Source organism: Scyliorhinus canicula, chromosome 15 (assembly GCF_902713615.1).
Source record: "Scyliorhinus canicula chromosome 15, sScyCan1.1, whole genome shotgun sequence".
In the NCBI taxonomy this organism is placed as follows: domain Eukaryota; kingdom Metazoa; phylum Chordata; class Chondrichthyes; order Carcharhiniformes; family Scyliorhinidae; genus Scyliorhinus; species Scyliorhinus canicula.
In genome coordinates this window covers 97,894,568-97,914,513 of record NC_052160.1, presented here as the reverse complement: position 1 = coordinate 97,914,513, position 19,946 = coordinate 97,894,568, and the positions used below count along the sequence as shown (strand labels likewise).

Below are 19,946 nucleotides of genomic sequence, written 5' to 3'. Positions count from 1 at the left end.
GCTAGCCACCTCCATCCGCGGGAGAAGGCTCTCACTGTCCACCCTATCTAACCCTCTGATCATTTTGTATGCCTCTATTAAGTCACCTCTTAACCTTCTTCTCTCTAACGAAAACAACCTCAAGTTCATCAGCCTTTCCTCATAAGATTTTCCCTCCATACCAGGCAACATCCTGGTAAATCTCCTCTGCACCCGTTCCAAAGCTTCCACGTCCTTCCTATAATGAGGCGACCAGAACTGTATGCAATACTCCAAATGCGGCTGTACCAGAGTTTTGTACAGCTGCAACATGACCTCATGGCTCCGGAACTCAATCCCTCTACCAATAAAGGCCAACACACCATAGGCCTTCTTCACAACCCTATCAACCTGGGTGGCAACTTTCAGGGATCTATGTACATGGACACAGAGATCCCTCTGCTCATCCACACTGCCAAGAATTTTACCATTAGCCAAATATTCCGCATTCCTGTTATTCTTTCCAAAGTGAATCACCTCACACTTCTCTACATTAAACTCCATTTGCCACCTCTCAGCCCAGCTCTACAGCTTATCTATGTCCCTCTGTAACCTGCAACATCCTTCCACACTGTCTACAACTCCACCGACTTTAGTGTCGTCTGCAAATTTACTCACCCAACCTTCTGTGCCCTCCTCTAGGTCATTTATAAAAATGACAAACAGCAACGGCCCCAGAACAGATCCTTGTGGTACGCCACTCGTAACTGAACTCCATTCTGAACATGTGCCATCAACCACCACCCTCTGTCTTCTTTCAACTAGCCAATTTCTGATCCACATCTCTAAATCACCCTCAATCCCCAGCCTCCGTATTTTCTGCAATAGCCGACCGTGGGGAACCTTATCAAACGCTTTACTGAAATCCATATACACCACATCAACTGCTCTACCCTCGTCTACCTGTTCAGTCACCTTCTCAAAGAACTCGATAAGGTTTGTGAGGCATGACCTACCCTTCACAAAACCATGCTGACTATCCCTAATCATATTATTCCTATCTAGATGATTATAAATCGTATCTCTTATAATCCTCTCCAAGACTTTACCCACAAAAGACGTGAGGCTCACCGGCCTATAGTTACCGGGGTTATCTCTACTCCCCTTCTTGAACAAAGGGACCACATTTGCTACCCTCCAGTCCTCTGGCACTATTCCTGTAGCCAATGATGACATGAAAATCAAAGCCAAAGGCTCAGCAATCTCTTCCCTGGCTTCCCAGAGAATCCTAGGATAAATCCCATCAGGCCCCGGGGACTTATCTATTTTCACCTTGTCCAGAATTGCCAACACTTCTTCCCTACGCACCTCAATGCCATCTATTCTAATAGCCTGGGTCTCAGCATTCTCCTCCACAACATTATCTTTTTCCTGAGTGAATACTGACGAAAAGTATTCATTTAGTATCTCGCTTATCTCCTCAGCCTCCACACACAACTTCCCACCACTGTCCTTGACTGGCCCTACTCTTACCCTAGTCATTCTTTTATTCCTGACATACCTATAGAAAGCTTTTGGGTTTTCCTTGATCCTACCTGCCAAAGACTTCTCATGTCCCCTCCTTGCTCGTCTTAGTTCTCTCTTTAGATCCTTCCTCGCTTCCTTGCAACTATCAAGCGCCCCAACTGAAACTTCACGCCTCATCTTCACATAGGCCTCCTTCTTCCTCTTAACAAGAGATTCCACTTCTTTGGTAAACCACGGTTCCCTTGTTCGACCCCTTCCTCCCTGCCTGACTGGTACGTACTTATCAAGAACACGCAATAGCTGTTCCTTGAACAAGCTCCACATATCCAGTGTGCCCAACCCTTGCAGCCTACTTCTCCAACCTACACATCCTAAGTCATGTCTAATGGCATCATAATTGCCCTTCCCCCAGCTATAACTCTTGCCCTGTGGGGTATACTTATCCCTTTCCATCACTAACGTAAAGGTCACCAAATTGTGGTCACTGTTTCCAAAGTGCACACCTACCTCCAGATCTAACACCTGGCCTGGTTCATTACCCAAAACCAAATCCAATGTGGCCTCGCCTCTTGTTGGCCTGTCAACATATTGTGTCAGGAAACCCTCCTGTACACATTGTACAAAGAACGACCCATCTAATGTACTCGAACTATATCTTTTCCAGTCAATATTTGGAAAGTTAAAGTCTCCCATAACAACGACCCTGTTACTTTCGCTCTTTTCCAGAATCATCTTCGCCATCCTTTCCTCTACATCCCTAGAACTATTAGGTGGCCTATAGAAAACTCCCAACAGGGTGACCTCTCCTTTCCTGTTTCTAACCTCAGCCCATACTACCTCGGAAGAGTCCCCATCTAGCATCCTTTCCGCCACCGTAATACTGTCCTTGACTAGCAGCGCCACACCTCCCCCTCTTTTGCCCCCTTCTCTGAGCTTACTAAAACACCTAAACCCCGGAACCTGCAACAACCATTCCTGTCCCTGCTCTATCCATGTCTCTGAAATGGCCACAACATCGAAGTCCCAGGTACCAACTCATGCTGCCGGTTCCCCTACCTTATTTCATTAGTAGGTTGGAACTCTACTTGTGAGAATTTTCACAATTCAAGCAGCCACAATATAGAAATTTCACATACTCATCATTAAATTTCAACAACAATGTTGCTCCTCATGTCATTGAAATGCTTCATCCTTCAATAGTGCATAGCCATCAACTTACCAGGGGTAACAATAATCGATGATGACTTAAGATTGAGTACAAGGTTTGTTTTACTTTTAGATGCCAAATTGGTCTCTTGACTCCTGACTGAATGATTGGTATTCAGTGTAAGAACATTCGTAACCTGCAGAGAAAAAAAGAAAGCTTTTCTCCACCCATTCTCAAGTAGCATAATTGTCTGTATGTACAATATGCTAACATCACATGCATGTTACAGTAGAGCACAGACCAGAATCTACCACTTTTGTGGGATCTTGAACTCAGATGGAATACAACAGAAAGGTGCCACATAGTTGCTCAGGCTCTAGGTTGGGAAGTGGCAGTTTTAGACCACATTAATGTACTTTCTGGTAATGTGCCAACAATAAACAATAACTTCAGATAAGCTCCTTGATTTTCCTTATCAACCACAGAAGGTGACCCAGCAGGAATTAGCAAAGGAAAAACTTCTTATAGGGCACAAAAATAATCACTTATTAATATAATTTGCTTCTGATCTAAACACCGAAACAAAAGCACACTTTCTAGGATGAGATCTTCAAGTTTAAATAATGTAAACCTAGAGAGATACACTATCAAATAAAGTGTGTAATTCCAAAGGGGGTGCAAGAGGAGATCAATCTGGGTACAGATGTAACAAAGTAATTGAAGATGGCAGAACAGGCTGAGACCATGGTTGATTAACCATGCAGAATATTAGGCTTTATTAATAGAGGCATAGAGCACACAAGCAAGGAGGCTATGTTAAACTTGTATAAAACACTTATGCCTGAACTGGAGCACTGCATCCAGTTCTGGGTGCCGCACTTTAAGAAAAGTGCGAAGGCTTTGGGAGAGTGCACAAAAAATTAATGAGAATGATTCCAGGGATGAGAAATCTCAGTTACATACATAAATTGGGGCAGTTAGGACTGTTCCCCTTGGTGAAGAGAACTGAGAGGTGATTTGATAGAGGTGCTCAAAATCTTGTTTAAAAAATATTTTTATTGGAATTTAGCAGTTTTTAAATAGTTTGCAAAATAAGATCATTGTGTATTTACAGATGAGTAGTTCCTTCTCTTTCCCCCCCCCCCCCCCCCCCCCCCCCCCCCCCACCCAAACTTGTCGGTTAGCCCCGCCCTCCCTCGTTTAGGTGCTCCTTGCACGTCATGGTTTATTTACATTTTGGTAGGGTTTTACTTGTTTGCTTGTGCCGGCCCTGGCAGGGGCCTAGGTCATGTCTTAGTGGCCCCTGTGCGGTTTCCCCATCCCCTTGCAGTTTTGGCTGTTGGCTTCAAACAGGTCTTGGAACAAGTTGGTGAATGGCTTGTGGAAGCCCTCCTCCAAGCCTCAGATGGCAAATTTGATTTTCTCCAGGTGGAGAAATTTGGACTGATTGGCCAGCCAGTCTGCAGCTTTGGGTGGGATGCCGATCACCAGCCAAGCAGGATTCTTCAGTGTGTGATGAGGGAAGCAAAAGCAAGAGCGTCGGCCCCCTTCCCCAAAAATAGTTCTGGCTGGTCTGATACTCTGAAAACTGCCACCTTCGGGTTTGACTCCACCCTCACAACCGGTGACCCTGGTTAACGTGTTAGTTTCCCTGCTGCTTGACCTTTCACATCTTTTGTCCTCTCTAGGGACTGCCATTACCACTCTTTCCCCTTGGTTATCTGTGGCCATTAGCACCCGGTTTCCTTGGGTTTCTGTGGCTATGACTCATCTTTCATTCCTATTCCACAATACAAATATTTCCCACTCTCTCTGTCTGTTAGCTTTGACAAAGAGTCATCGGACTCAAAATGTTAGCTCTTTTCTCTCCCTATAGATGCTGTCAGACTTGCTGAGATTTTCCAGCATTTTCCCTTTCGTTTCAGATTCCAGCATCCGCAGTAATTTGCTTTTATCTGTTAAGCCCATCCCTTTCTTACCCGCAGTCAGTCCTTCTCCCTCAGATGTGTCTCTTGGAGGCAGACTATGTTGGCTTTCATACTTTTCAGGTGGGCGAATACTCTGGATCTTTTCACTGGGCCATTAAGTCCCGTGACGTTCCAGATGACTATTCTGATGGGTGTTTCGGTCTCCCCTCTCCCGCGGGATCAACCAAACTTAGCTTGTGGATGTGCCCCAGCCCTCCACTGTTTCCATTTTTTAGGAGACTATTGAAAATGTCCACGGTCACCATACTCACCATGAGGCCTGGGTTTCCCTTTGTCCAGAGAATAACCAACATAGCCGCCAGCTGTGTGTACACCATGTCGGTCAGTCTCTGCGCTCCGGGGTTTCCCTTTGTTCAGGGACCCGCCAAAGTGGCTGCTTGCGGTGCCACCTTGTTCCTTGTTGCCACGCATGGCCTGTTGAAGCTAGTCTAAAGCTCTACCGCCCCCATTCCTTTATTCTCCCTGTTTTTTTCTTCCACTCACCTTCTGCTACCCCCCTCCCCCTCTCTATTTACTCCCTCTTGATGGTGTAACCACCCCCTGCCCCGGGCTCTCCGCCCGGTGGGTGATGCACCGTGCCCCCCCCCCCCTTACTCCTATCGCTATCTTTCCTGTTAATCTGGTAGCCCCCTCCTGGGGTCGGCCTAACCCCCTCCTATACCGGCAGGTTTGGTTTCCCCTCTGTCTTCCCCTCGCCCTCTCCTGCGCTCTCACCCTCCTTTCTGTGAACTAGCTCCCCGGTTCAGAACGAGGCGGTACAGTCCCGCTCAAATTGTCCTTTAGCTTTCTCTGTCTCCTCTGTGCCTGCCTCATCATTGCTTTCTCTGTTGCTTTACCAGTCCGTTTTTTTGGACAACCTCGTTACTGCAGGCGCAGTAAAATATTGTTCCCTGTTCTGGTATATTACCCAGGGCCTGACTGGGTTCTGCAACACAAATTTGATGTTGTTCTTGTACAGTGCCGACTTTGCCATGTCAAATTTGCCCGGTGCTTTTCCAGGTCTGCCCCAATGTCCTGATACACCCTGATCTGATCTGGTGTCCCTACCAGTTGCAGGCCTTAGTCTGTCTGGCCCAACCTAGGATTCTTTCCCGGTCCTGGTACCAAAGTAGTTTAGCGGTGATCGCTCTCAGCTATTCCCAAGACTTGGGTTTATGCTGGAGCCTGGGCTCTGTCGATCTCTGGTAGGTTGGTGAAGCGGTCTCTCCCCACAGGTTCCCCAGCATTGGGCCTCTTAGTCTGTTGGGTCCCTGCCCTCGGTTCCTTCTGGCAGGCCCACTATTCTAGTGTTCTGACATCTCGACTGGTTTTCCTGGTCCTCCATCTTCCCCTTCAAGTTCCCCTGAGTCGCCACCAACCTCTTTATTTCGGCCTTCGGGATGATTTCGGTCAATCTGATCCACCGAGGCTTTCTCCAGTTCTTTGGCCCAGGGCCTCAAGTCTCTTCTTCATTTTGTCGATGGCCATCTGCATAGTGACCAGCACTTCCATTACTGCCACCTTGACCCCTGCTTTGAGTTTGGTTTTTATTTCCTCTTTCAGTTCCCTCGTGGGGAACGTGTTCCAACTATCCTCTGGCTTGGGGGAGTGTGGGGGGGGCTTCCTTTACAGATCGCTGGTCTCCCTCTCTCGGGAGTGGCCAGGGGCCACTCGCATTGTAGGTCCGCTGACCCGCTCACTTGCCGCTCTGGTCCTTATACCGCTGTTTCTGGTTTCTCTTCAGCCTCTGCAGCTGCTGCTTCCTCGCATTTCTGTATTCCTTACGTTGTTGAGGGTAAAGGGGTGTTTTAGTCCGGTTTTTGCAGGCTAATTTCGAGTAAAGGTGCTTATTTTCTTGTCCTTTGGAGGAGAGCCACTTATATGCGACTGATCGGCACATTCCTATCACTCGAAGTCCCGAGGAATTCAAAATCATGAGGGATCTGGACAGGGTAGATTGAGAAAAGCTATTCACACTGATGGAAGGGTTGAGAATGAGAGATTAAGGTAATGAGCAAATGAAATAATGGAGACATGAGGGAAAATGTTTTCATTAGCATGTTGTCAAGGGCTGGAATGCGTTGCCTGACAGTGGGTGGAGGCAGCTTCAATTGAGACATTCAAGAGGGAATGGGATCATTATCTGAAAAGGAAGAATGTGTAGGATTAAAAGTGGGGGAATGGCATTAGATGCAATGCTATCTCACAGGCAAGATGGTTTGAATGGCCTGCTTCTGTGCTGTAACAGTGGAGATTCTGCTATCTAAGAAATTGGCCTGCAAAAAATCCGAAAGACATATTAACAAGCTTTTGTCGCATTTCCAATTATCCTGCACACAAGGAATACAGTTTTGTTGCAAATAAAAGGACAACCATGTTTAACGTTAACTAGATTAACATTTACAAATAAAACCTTGTTTGCAAAATTTACTTCAAGCCCATCAGAATGAATAGGGGAGATGATGGCATAGTGGACTAGTACTAGTATAGTCACTAGACTAGTAATCTAGAGGTACAGACTGATGCTCTGGCCACAGTGGTTCAAATCCCACAAGAATAAAAAAAATTTAAAATCTGGAATTGAAAGCTAGGCTCAACAATATTCAACATATGCTGTCCTGGCCCACAACAATGTGGTTGACTCTTAAACCGCTCTCACACACAGTTAGGGGTGGACAATGATTTATTGCCAGTGATGTCCATATCCCAGAATACATCAAAAGAAATCCTGCTTCTAATCTACAATTGGTTCTCAATGATACATTTCTAATTGTATGTCAATACACTACATTCATGCTACAGTATATACTTTACTGATTTTTGAAAAGTAACTCTAATTATAAAATGTCACACAGCAACCTTTTGCAGCGCCATGCTACTCTTTTTACTAACCTGAGATGAGGTGAGGTTCCGACCAAGTTTGGTTGCCACATCAGAGGATGCCAAAGCAGGACCAGCCTCCTCATCTGTAAGAAGAGAATCAACCAAAAGTTTTTCTTTTACAAAAACAGTATTCTGCAGATGCTGAAAATCGGAAAACAAAACCAGAAAATGCTGGAAATACTCAACAGATCTGGCCACATCTGTGTAGAGAGAAACCGAGTTAACAGACTGAACTCTATGCCCTCAGCGGGCATATTTTCAGCTGAGCAAAATAGGGTGGTGCCCATCCCAAGCTTCACCCATAAAACAGTAAATTTAAATGACCAATGAAGGGTTAATTAGGTTTGTTATTTTGCTAATTCTGATAATATGCTGGCTATACCATAGAACATTTGGCATGGGCAGCAGGGCAGGGGCGGGTCTTTGACAAAGGGTCACCTGGACTCGAAACATTAGCTCTTTTCTCTCCCTACAGATGCTGCCAGACCTGCTGAGATTTTCCAGCATTTTCTCTTTGGTTATTATAAAAGTTTTTCTTTTAATGCATTAATACTGCCAGGAAAGAACCTTACATTTCTTGAAAATGCATATTTATTTCTTCCCAGACAGATTTTTTAATGATTGCTGTAAGTACCTTCTCTATATTCTCACCACTTCTTGCATAAAGAAGTTTCTTCTGAATTACCCATTTGATTTCTAGGTTTTAATATATCATATTATATCCATCTGGTTATATATCCCAGAATATAATCAAATAACTCTTTCAATAAATTTTGTATGTGTCCAGCAGTGCTAGAAAGTTCTAGGAAATTAAGAGGGACAACAAGCAAGACATGTTTAGTTGGGGATCCTATCTTCACATTTAGATTAGTCATGGAATACGACAAGGAACAATCAAGTATAAAGACATTCAAATGAAGGAGAGCTCATTTCAGTGAATTGAAAGGGATCTGGCCTAGGTAGATAGAATCAAAAATAGGCAGGGCAGCACGATGGCGCAATGGTGAGCACTGCTGCTTCACGGCGCCGAGGACCAGAATTCAATCCTGGCCCCGGGTCACTGTCCGTGTGCAGTTTGCACATTCTCCCCCCATGTCTGCGTTGATCTCGCCCCCACAAGCCAAAAGATGTGCAGGGTAGGTGAATTGGCCACGCTAAATTGCCCCTTGATTGGAAAAAAAATAATTGGGTACTCTAAATTTTAATAAAAATAAAAAATAGGCAGGAAAAATAGTATCCGAATGTGGAGGATATATTTTTGGTACAGAAGGTGAATAGTGGCCTCAAACCTCACTGCATTTTTGCTCCTGTCTGCCTGTGTACTGACTCCTTACGTTAGGCTGGTGGACTTGCCGGCAATTAGACCAAAAGATTTGGAGGGGGGGGGGGGGGGGGCAAACTGATTACAATGTGCGTTACAATCCCCGTAAAGTCCCTTAACCTTTTGACAGATGATCAGCTATTCAGTGGCTCACTGGACGAATCACACCACAGGATTTCATGTTTCAAAACTTTCACTGCAATAAATAGACTAAGAGTAACATTGTCTAAACACTATTCAGTAGACAACTATTAATAATAATAATAATAATATTTTAACTACAGAAAAGATTCCCGAACTCCCCCTGCATGGTTATACTTTACTCTGTTCCCTATGTGGACACTTCATTCTCCAAGAACCAGTGCAAAACTATTCCCAGCTCCTAATAATTTGCTTCCTTCTCCTGCCAGATAATGTCTAATCACTGAAGTGGACTTTCACATCAAGGCTTACCTTAGCGATTCCTCTCTCAAGGCAAAGCTAGGTGATTCTTCCAGCCTCATTTAAATCCTCATGAACTTGACCTGTTCAATCTGAGTGCGAGCTCCCACCTGTATTCAGTACAGTGAACAATAAAGATTGACTGCCTCTATCGCTCTGCTCTCTCCCAGTTCCTTGCAGACTGACCCGAGAAATTCAGGGGTTTCTTAAGGAAAACCCTGTAACCTCTCAATGGCTTGCTATGAACTGTTCCCCTCTCAAAGCCTACCATCTCCATAGCAACGTGAATCACATGGGTTTGTGTCTAAGTGGAATGCTATTTTTGCTATTCTCTTGGCCCCATCAACTCCATTCCAACTTGGAATTAAAAATGCAATTTAAAACAAAATCATTACAGAACCTGATATTTCTAACACTTCCCTGTGACTCGGAGACTAAAGGTCTATCCAATATCAGCACAATTTCCCTGGTCATTGTTAACAGATGCAAATACCTTGTACTTTTTCCCCCAGTAAGACAGCCTGGGACTCCCTTTTATCGTCAAAACAACCAAGACACCCAAGATTGTCATCGAGCAGAATTCAGAACAGGTCACAAGACCTCCTCTATTCCTCCATTTTACCCTACATTAGAGATCCCAAAAAGTAACAATATTACAAATATCATATTTGTAACTTATTACGGGCCAGAATTTAGAGAACCCCAAAGTGTATCATGGAGTTCACCTGACCCACAACTTTTAATAGATTTTGGTTATGGGGAGCACAAGGGCCCACTCTACAGGTGCGATGCAACAGAGATCTAAAGTACTTTTAAAACAAAACAATGTGTATTCTATGAATCCAGTTAACATTTTATAAACACACAGTAATCATATTCGCAACTATCAACTCAAATACTTTCCCGAAGAATTACAGTACTCTAAAAATAATCCTTAATCATTCCTAGCAACATCCATAAGACAAATACCCTCTTTAACAAAGAAAGCAGGTTTAAATTCTCTACTGAGAGCAGTTATCACTTTTAAATTAGCAAGTGATCTGAAGACATTCTTTTCATGCAGAGATCAAAATTACACCTTGTTTGGCTGGATACGGCTCCAACTCTGAAAACAAAACCAAACATACTGCAGCTGCCAGCTCAAAAACGAAAGTAAAAACAGACAGACAGCCCAGCTCCACCCACACTCTGACATCACTGCAACGATTTGATAAACACCCATTTCTTAAAGGTACATCCACTGCACCTATTTGATAAACACCCATTTCTTAAAGGTACTCTCAAATGACACTGTGCATGCATGGGAAAGAATGAAATGGAAAGAGGGGTCAATTACAAGGTGTGGGGAGGAGAGAGGCTGATTACAACATATGTTTGGGAAGGGGGCTGATTTCAATGTGTATAGGAGGGGAGATGTCTGCAATGTGGGCGGAGGGGCTGATTACAGGGTGTATGGGACGGAGGGAGGGGGAACTGAATCGCTACAAAGTCATCAGTTAGCAGGCAATTACATGGATACAATCATATTTACAAAGTACTTCAAAAACAGATTTCAAATTTATATGATGTATTAAATATTGATCTTTGATGTACAAACTTTAAGAATTATAAACTAAATGTTATTAAATAGCTCGATTTTGCAGATGTCTGGGGTTTTATCAATTTTCAAATGTTAAAATGGAATCAAATTGGAAAATAGTTTAGGAAGCACTCATTTGGATGCAGTCCAAAGGACTGGATAATTACAAATAATGCATCCTTTTTCAAAAAAGAAACGAGAAATAAATCTGGCAATGAGAGGCCAGTCTAAAGTCAGTGGTATGGAAATTTTTCAAGACAATACTCCGGGATATTAATTGGCACTTGGAAAAGTGCTGGCTAATTATGAAAGTCTAGAGATTAATTAACGACAAATTGAGTTTGACGAACTGTTTTTTTTATTAACTAACAGACAGGGTTAATCAGGATGGTACAGTTGACTTTGTTAAATGCCTTTTGAAAGTTCATATACACAAAAGTTTCACATTGTAGTCAGCAAAAATCAGTCAACAAGATTCAAGGAACAATGGCAGCACGGATACAGAATTGGATAAACGACAGATTCGATCCCAGCCCCTGGTCACTGTCTATGTGGAGCTTGCACATTCTCTGCCTGTCTGCGTGGGTCTCACCCCCACAACCCAAAGATATGCAGGGTAGGTGGATTGGCCACGCTAAAGTGACCCTTAATTGGGGGAAAAAAGAATTGGGTTCCTTAAAATTGGGCGGCACAGTGGTTAGCACTACTGGCTCATAGCACCAGGATCCAGAGTTTGATTCTGACTTCGGGTAACTGTGTGGAGTTTTCACATTCTCCCCATGTCTGCGTGGGTTCCTCCGGGTGCTCTGGTTTGCCCTCAGATTAAGGATGTGCAGGCTAGATGGACTGGCCATGCTAAATTGCCCCTTAGGCTGGGGTTACAGGGCAGGGTATTGGGCCTGGGGAGGGTGGTCTTTAGAAGTGTCAGTGGAGACGCGATGGGTCAAATGACCTCTTTCTGCACTGTAGGGATTCTGTGATTAGTCAGGGCATAATTCAAAGTATGCAAAATTCTGAAATGTAGTAAACAATGAAGAGGATAGCGAAAGACCTCAGGAAGACATGGCCAGACTGATGAAATGGGCAGATACATGGCAGATGAATATTAACAGAGAAGTGTGAAATGGTTCATGGTCTCAATTTCAAGAAGGTGAAAAAGCAGAGTGACCTGGAGGTTTATAAACACAAATCTTTCAAAGTGACAAGATGAGTTGAGAGGGTGGTTTAAAAAAAAAGCCCCTGGCTTTATTAATAGGAAGTGCACTGAATACTTATAAAATTAGTTAGGTCTCACCTAGAGTTTTCCATTATGAGTATCAAACTTTAGAAAGGGTGCCAATGCTTGAAATGTAGAAATTTACAGAATGGCACCAAGGATAAGGAAAGTTCAGTTATATGGAGAAATTGAGGTTGTTCTCCTTGGAGCAGAAATTTGAGAGGTGTTCAAATCATTAACTGTATTGAGGGAATAAATAAGGATAAACTGCTTCCTGTGACAGAAGGGCCAGTAAACACATTAAGATGATGAGAAAAAAAACCTAGTGGGAATTTTTTTTAACCCTGTATGGGGTTCTGATCTGGAATGGACTGCACCGAGTAGTAGAAGCAGATTTAATTGTAATTTATTACAATGTTGTTGACTCTTAACCATCCTCTGAAATGGTCTATTATGCCAACCAGTTTTATCAAAGCTGCTACAAAACCAATAACATAACTTTCCAAAAAACAGCAAGACAAATAGCTGAAGAGGAAATTTACAGTGCTATGGGGCCAATGTCAGTGAGTGGGACCAATTGGACAGCTTTTTCAAAGCACAGACACATTCGATCAAATGGTACCTTCTGTGCTGCTCCATTCTATAATTACCCCCCCAGGGGAAGTTTGCTTAATTTAAAGAACTAAAGGATGCCAATAATTTAATCTATTTTGCCACCAACAGTTCTGAGGGTTAATTTATTTTAAGAAACCTATTTGTATGATAATGAATGACTGCACACAAAACAAACTCACTCAGTCAGGTAATTTCAGCAAGCAATGATAAGTAGCTTTTTATATCATTAGTTTTCTATAAGGAATTGCCAAAAACAAAGCTTAAATTGCATTATAAACAATCAGGGGATATAAAATCATTACCCTCAAGACTGAAAATCAGTAGTAGTTCAAATCCCACCATGGTTATTGGGGAATTTAATGAAATAAATTGGGAATTAAAAAGCTTAGCCTTCTGTGATGTTGACCTTAAAACTGTTGGAGTTTCATCAGATCCATCTTGTTCCTAATGTCCTCTGGTTCCCAAATGTGCCACCCTTCCCCAGTCTGCTCTATGTGTGATCTGAGACCTACTGCAAAGTTGTTGACTATTAACCACCCTCTGAAATGGCCTAGCAAGCCACCCAGCTTTATACAAATGGTTACAAAAGCAATAATGAAACCAGGCCACCTGGTTTCAACCTAGGAAGCACAATAAAGGCACATACAGCGGAGTCAACCCTGTGAAGTCCTGCTCGTGAAGATCTGGGAGATTTGCACCAAAATTCCTACAGCTGTCCCACAAACAAGTCAAAAAACAGCTTCAAATGGCAATATTCACAAAATCATACCTTATAACCAACATCTCTGACTCCATGCCATGGTATAAGCCCTGGCCCTCTAGCAGAACAGACCTACAAGAAGTAGTGTCAGTCATATACAATTATGATGGAGTGCTCTGGGAGTCCTGAAACATTGACTCTGGACCCCATGAAGTCTCATGGCATCTGATACAACATGGGCAAGACACCTTTGGCTCATTACCATATACCATCCCGGCCAGTTCATGAGTCAGTAGTTCTCCATGAGTACACACTGGAAAGGAGCATTGATGATAGGTCACAGAAAGTACTCTGGCTGGGTGACTTCAATGTCCATCACCAAAATTGGCTTAATAAAACAGCTCCTTGCCCAGCAGGCAGGGTCTGGAAGGATACAGCTGACGTACAGGGCTTGCGACAGATGGTGCAAAAAACAAAACGATGGGGAAAATCCACCTGACCTCATCCTCACAAATCTACCTGTCACCATGGGGCAACACGATGGTTGCCCCATGGTTAGTGGTTAGCACTGCTGCCTCACAGTGCCAGGATAGAAGGATGGTATCAGCTGACCTGTAGATTTTGCATCTAGGTCATTGACCGCAACTGAATAAAAGTACAGTGATGAAAAATGAGGCACACAACAGAAGTTCATGGACTACGATCTTGGCCGCCAGATTACAACAGAATCGGACTAAAAGCCATGAGTAACATTATTATATATGAAGGAACTGGCAAAGATGCCACCCAGAGTCCAGAGAATGGAGAGAGATAGTTCCATATAAAGTTTCGCGTAGACTACCTTTTAAATAGTTAGCATAATGTTGATTAAAAGATAAGAGTTTGCCCACGGTATTGCCTCCAGCCTTCTTGATAAGTCCAGGATCACAACAACCACATACTAGATGAAAGACAACAAATAACAGCATGTCCACTGATTAGAGATGCTGTTGTGGAATGTCATAGAACAAAGAAAATTACAGCACAGGAACAGGCCCTTCGGCCGTCCCAGCCTGCGCCGATCCAGATCCTTTATCTAAACCTGTCGCCTATTTTCCAAGGATCTACTTCCCTCTGTTCCCCACCCGTTCATATATCTGTCCAGATGCATCATAAATGATGGTATCGTGCCCACCTCTACTGGCAAAGCGTTCCAGGCACCCATCACTCTCTGCGTAAAAAACTTTCCACGCACATCTCGCTTAAACTTTCTCCCTCTCATCTTGAGATCGTGACCCCTTGTAATTGACACCCCTACTCTTGGAAGAAGCTTGTTGCTATCCATCCTGTCCATACCTCCCATAATTTTGTAGACCTCAATCAGGTCCCCGCTCAACCTCCATATTTTCAACGAAAACAATCCTAATCTACTCAACCTTTCTTCATAGCTAGCACCCTCCATACCAGGCAACATCCTGGTGAACCTCCTCTGCACCCTCTCCAAAGCATCCACATCCTTCTGGTAATGTGGCGACCAGAACTGCACGCAGTATTCCAAATGTGGCCTAACCAAAGTCATATACAACTGTAACATGACCTGCCGACTCTTGTACTCAATACCCCGTCCGATGAAGGAAAGCATACTGTATGCCTTCTTGACCACTCTAGCAACCTGTGTTGCCACCTTCAGGGTACAATGGACCTGAATTCCCAGATCTCTCTGTACATTAATTTTCCCCAGGACTCTTCCATTGACCGTATAGTCCGCTCTTGAATTGGACCTTCCAAAATGCATCACCTCGCATTTGCCTGGATTGAACTCCATCTGCCATTTCTCTGCCCAACTCTCCAATCTAACTATATTTTTCTGTATTCTCTGACAGTCCCCCTCGCTATCTGCAACTCCACCAATCTTAGTATCATCTGCAAACTTGGTAATCAGACCACCTATACCTTCGTCCAGATCATTTATGTATATCACAAACAACAGTGGCCCAAGCACGGATCCCTGTGGAACACCACTAGTCACCTTTCTCCATTTTGAGACACTCCCTTCCACCACTACTCTCTGTCTCCTCTTGCCCAGCCAGTTCTTTATCCATCTAGCTCGTACACCCTGAACCCCATGCGACTTCACTTTTTCCATCAACCTGTCATGGGAAACTTCATCAAACGCCTTACTGAAGTCCATGTATATGACATCTACAGCCCTTCCCTCATCAATTAACTTTGTCACTTCCTCAAAGAATTCTATTAGGTTTGTAAGACATGACTTTCCTTGCACAAAACCATGCTGCCGATCACTGATAAGTCTATTTTCTTCCAAATATGAATAGAACCTATCCCTCAGTATCTTCTCCCAGTTTGCCTACCACTGACGTCAAGCTCACAGGTTATAATTCCCTGGATTATCCCTGCTACCCTTCATAAACAAAGGGACAACATTAGCAATTCTCCAGTCCTCGGGGACCTCACCCGTGCTCAAGGATGCTGCAAAGATATCTGTTAAGGCCCCAGCTATTTCGTCCCTCGCTTCCCTCAGTAACGTGGGATAGGTCCATTCCGGGCCTGGGGACTTGTCCACCTTAATGCCTTTTAGAATACCCAAAACTTCCCCTTCCTTATGCTGACTTGACCTAGAGAATTTAAACATCCGTCATGTCCCTCTCCTTGGTGAATACCGATGCAAAGTACTCATTAAGAATCTCACCCATTTCCTCTGACCCCACGCATAAATTCCCTCTTTTGTCTTTGAGTGGGCCAATCCTTTCTTTAGTTACCCTCTTGCTCCTTATATACGAATAAAAGGCTTTGGGATTTTCCTTAACCCTGTTAGCCAAAGATATTTCATGACCCCTTTTAGCCCTCTTTATTGCGCGTTTGAGATTTGTCCTGCTTTCCCGATATTCCTCCAAAGTTTCATCAGTTTTAAATCGCCTAGATCTTATGTATGCTTCCTTTTTCATCTTAGCTAGTCTCACAATTCCACCTGTCATCCATGGTTCCCTAATCTTGCCATTTCTATCCCTCATTTTCACAGGGACATTTTTGTCCTGCACTCTAATCAACCTTTCCTTAAAAGACTCATAGATTTCAAATGTGGATTTACCCTTAAACAGCTGCTCCCAATCCACATTCCCTAGCTCCTGCCAAATTTTGTTATACTTGGCCTTTCCCCAATTTAGCACTCTTCCTTTAGGACCACTCTCGTCTTTGTCCATGAGTATTCTAAAACTTACGGAATTGTGATCGCTATTCCCAAAGTAATCACCGACTGAAACGTCAACCACCTGGCCAGGATCATTCCCCAATACCAGGTCCAGTATGGCCCCTTCCCGAGTTGGACTATTTACATACTGCTCTAAAAAACTCTCCTGGATGCTCTTTACAAATTCTGCTCCATCTACGCCTCCAACACTACATGAGTCCCATTCAATGTTGGGGAAGTTAAAATCTCCCATCACGACCACCCTATTGCTCCTACATTTTTCTATAATCTGTCTATATATTTGTACCTCTACTTCATGCTCGCTTTTGGGAGGCCTGTAGTAAAGTCCCAACAATGTTACTGCACCATTCCTATTTCTTAGCTCTACCCATATTGCCTCAGTGCTCGAATCCTCCATAGTGCCCTCCTTAATCACAGCTGTGATATCATCTCTGACCAGTAATGCAACTCCTCCACCACTTTTACCTCCCTCTCTATCCCTCCTGAAACATCTATACCCTGGGATATTTAGTTGCCTATCTTGCCCTTCCCTCAACCAAGTCTCAGTAATACCAATAACGTCATATTCCCAGGTACTAATCCAAGCCCTAAATTCATCTGCCGTACCTGCTACACTTCTCGCATTAAAACAAATGCACCTCAGACCACCTGTCCCTTTGCGTTCATCATCTCTTCCCTGTCTACTCTTCCCCTTACAATGAGTTTATTATCTAGTACCTTACTGGCTTTAGTTGCTGCCTCTTTACTGACCTCTAACTTCCTAATCTGGTTCCCATCCCCCTGCCACATTAGTTTAAAACCTCTCCAACAGTGTTAGCAAAAGCACCCCCTAGGACATTGGTTCCAGTCCTGCCCAGGTGTAGACCATCCGATTTGTAATGGTCCCACCGCCCCCAGAACCAGTTCCAATCTCGCAAAAATCTGAACCAACTCCCTGCTGCACCATCACTCAAGCCACGTATTCATTCTGACTATTCTTGAATTTCTACTCTGACTGTCTCGTGGCACTGGTAGCAATCCTGAGATTACCACCTTTAAGGTCCTACTTTTTAAACTTATCTCCTAACTCCCTAAATTCTGATTGTACGACCTCATCCCATTTTCTACCTATATTGTTGGTGCCTATATGCACCACAACTGGCTGTTCACCCTCCCCCTTCAGTATGTCCTGCAGCCGATCTGAGACATCCCTGACCCGTGCACCCGGGAGGCAACATACCATTCGGGAGTCTCGTTTTTGACCACAGAAACGCCTGTCTATTCCCCTTATGATTCAATCCCCTATGACTATAGCCCTGCCAGTCTTTTTCCCGCCCTTCTGTGCAGCAGAGCCAGCCACGGTGCCATGGATCTGGCTACTACTGCCTTCCCCTGGTGAGTCATCTCCCCCAACAGTATCCAAAACAGTATACCTGTTTTGGAGGAAGATGACCGCAGGGGACACCTGCACTGCCTTCCTGCTCTTTCTCTGCCTTTTGGTGACCCATTCCCTGTCTCCCTCACCAATCCTAATCTGCGGTGTGACCAACTCACTGAACGTGCTATCCACGACCTCCTCAGCATCGCGGATGCTCCAAAGTGTGTCCATCCGCAGCTCCAGAGCCGTCATGTGGTCTAACAGGAGCTGCAGCTGGACACACTTCCCGCACTTTCACATAGATATATCACATTCTACAAACTCATACAAGTGCAACAATATTTTTAATTGTGCTTTAGCTAGACTGATACTCCTGATCAGATCAAATGAAGCAGCTAATTGGACTTTTGCAACCATCTGATTGATGGATTGTTGGAGATATTTTTGTACCAATGATGGAAATGCCATTTCTGTATCTGGTGCTAGAACCCAGTACCATTTGGTTTCTAGAACATGGATTTGATGCAGAACACAATTCATCTACAATGTTCAAGCCACTCAGGAAGGACGGCACAGTGGTTTGCACTGCTGCCCCATGGCATCAGGGACCCTGGTTCAATTCCAGCCTTGGGTGACTGTCTGTGTAGAGTTTTCACATTCTCACCATGTCTGCATGGGTTTCCTCCCACTGTCCAAAGATGTGCAGGTTAGATGGATTGGCCATGCTAAAATTGGCCCTTAGTGTCCAGGGATGTGCATGTTAGGTGGGGTTAAAGGGATAGAGTGAAACTGATAAACTCAGTGCAGTAATCTCAAATTATCTGGGAAATGAACAGATTGCATTTCAAACAAAAGCAAAATGCTGCAGATTATAGAAATAAAACTATTTCATTTGGGACTGCCTTTTCTTTTGTCCTTCACAGCAAGGGGGAAGAAATTGATTGTGCACCTGGGTTAGAGGATCAGGGATATAACAAATTGCTACTGTTGTGTAATATCTCAACTAAACTGATGTCATACAAATTGTACTGTGGCATGATATGTTTATTTTTGAATCGGTGTTAGAATATTCTGTAAATATGGCCTGTATATACAATCAGTTTCTTCAGAGACAATTGAATTGGTTGGTAACTATTTTTGAAACCTCATCAGTCCATAATTTTCATTTCATTAAAGGCATTCATTGAACTATACACTTTTTATTCTCCTTACATCATTCTCTACCTGCTATGATTTTCAGCCACTGTTTAACACACCAGAATGTGTAAATGAACATGAACACCCTAAGCTACCTCCTTAAAGAGAAAGTTGAGAGATTTGATAAAAGTGTTCAAAATCATGAGGAGTTTGGACAGAGACAACTGATATAGGACAAAAATCATGGGGCTGGTTTAGCTCAGTGGGCTAGACAGCTGGTTTGTGATGCAAAACAAGGCCAGCAGCGCGGGTTCAATTCCCGTCCCAGCTTCTGTGTACCCGAACAGGCGCCAGAATGTGGCGACTGGGCGCTTTTCACAGTAACTTCATTGCAGTGTTAATGTAAGCCTACTTGTGACAATAAAGGTTACTTATTTATTCAGTCGGCAAAGCCTTTCTACGCAGTAAGTATTCAGATCTGTAATACACTACCCCAAGTTTAGTGGAGAGAAATTCAACTGTAGCCCTCAAGAGGAAATTGGATAATTATCTCAAGAGAACAAATTTGCAGGCTACAGGGGAAAGGCGATAGAGGACTACCTGAGTTTCTCTTGCAGATAGCTGGTACAAACATGACGGGCCGAATAACCTCCTCCTGTGCAATAATAATTTTGCGATTCTAAATTGTCACGTCATGTTGCACAGGAGGAGGCTATTCGGCCCGTCATGTTTGTACCAGCTATCTGCTGTTATGAGTATGAGTTAGGCCATACTTGGAATATAGTGTTCAATTCTGGTCGTCACACTATCAGAAGGATGTGAAGGCTTTAGAGTGGATGCAGAAGAGATTTACCAGGATGTTGCCTGGTATGGAGGGCATTAGCTACGAG

General features: G+C 43.7%; 1 protein-coding gene across 1 annotated transcript in view; it reads right to left on the bottom strand.

The window, feature by feature from the left end:
• LOC119978169 (ankyrin repeat and SAM domain-containing protein 1A-like) overlaps positions 1-19,946 on the bottom strand; it is a 581,433-nt gene that overhangs the window by 280,341 nt on the left and 281,146 nt on the right. Inside the window, 2 exon segments of the mRNA XM_038819603.1 lie at positions 2,705-2,828; positions 7,492-7,565. Of these exon segments, the coding sequence (XP_038675531.1) occupies positions 2,705-2,828; positions 7,492-7,565 (198 nt within the window).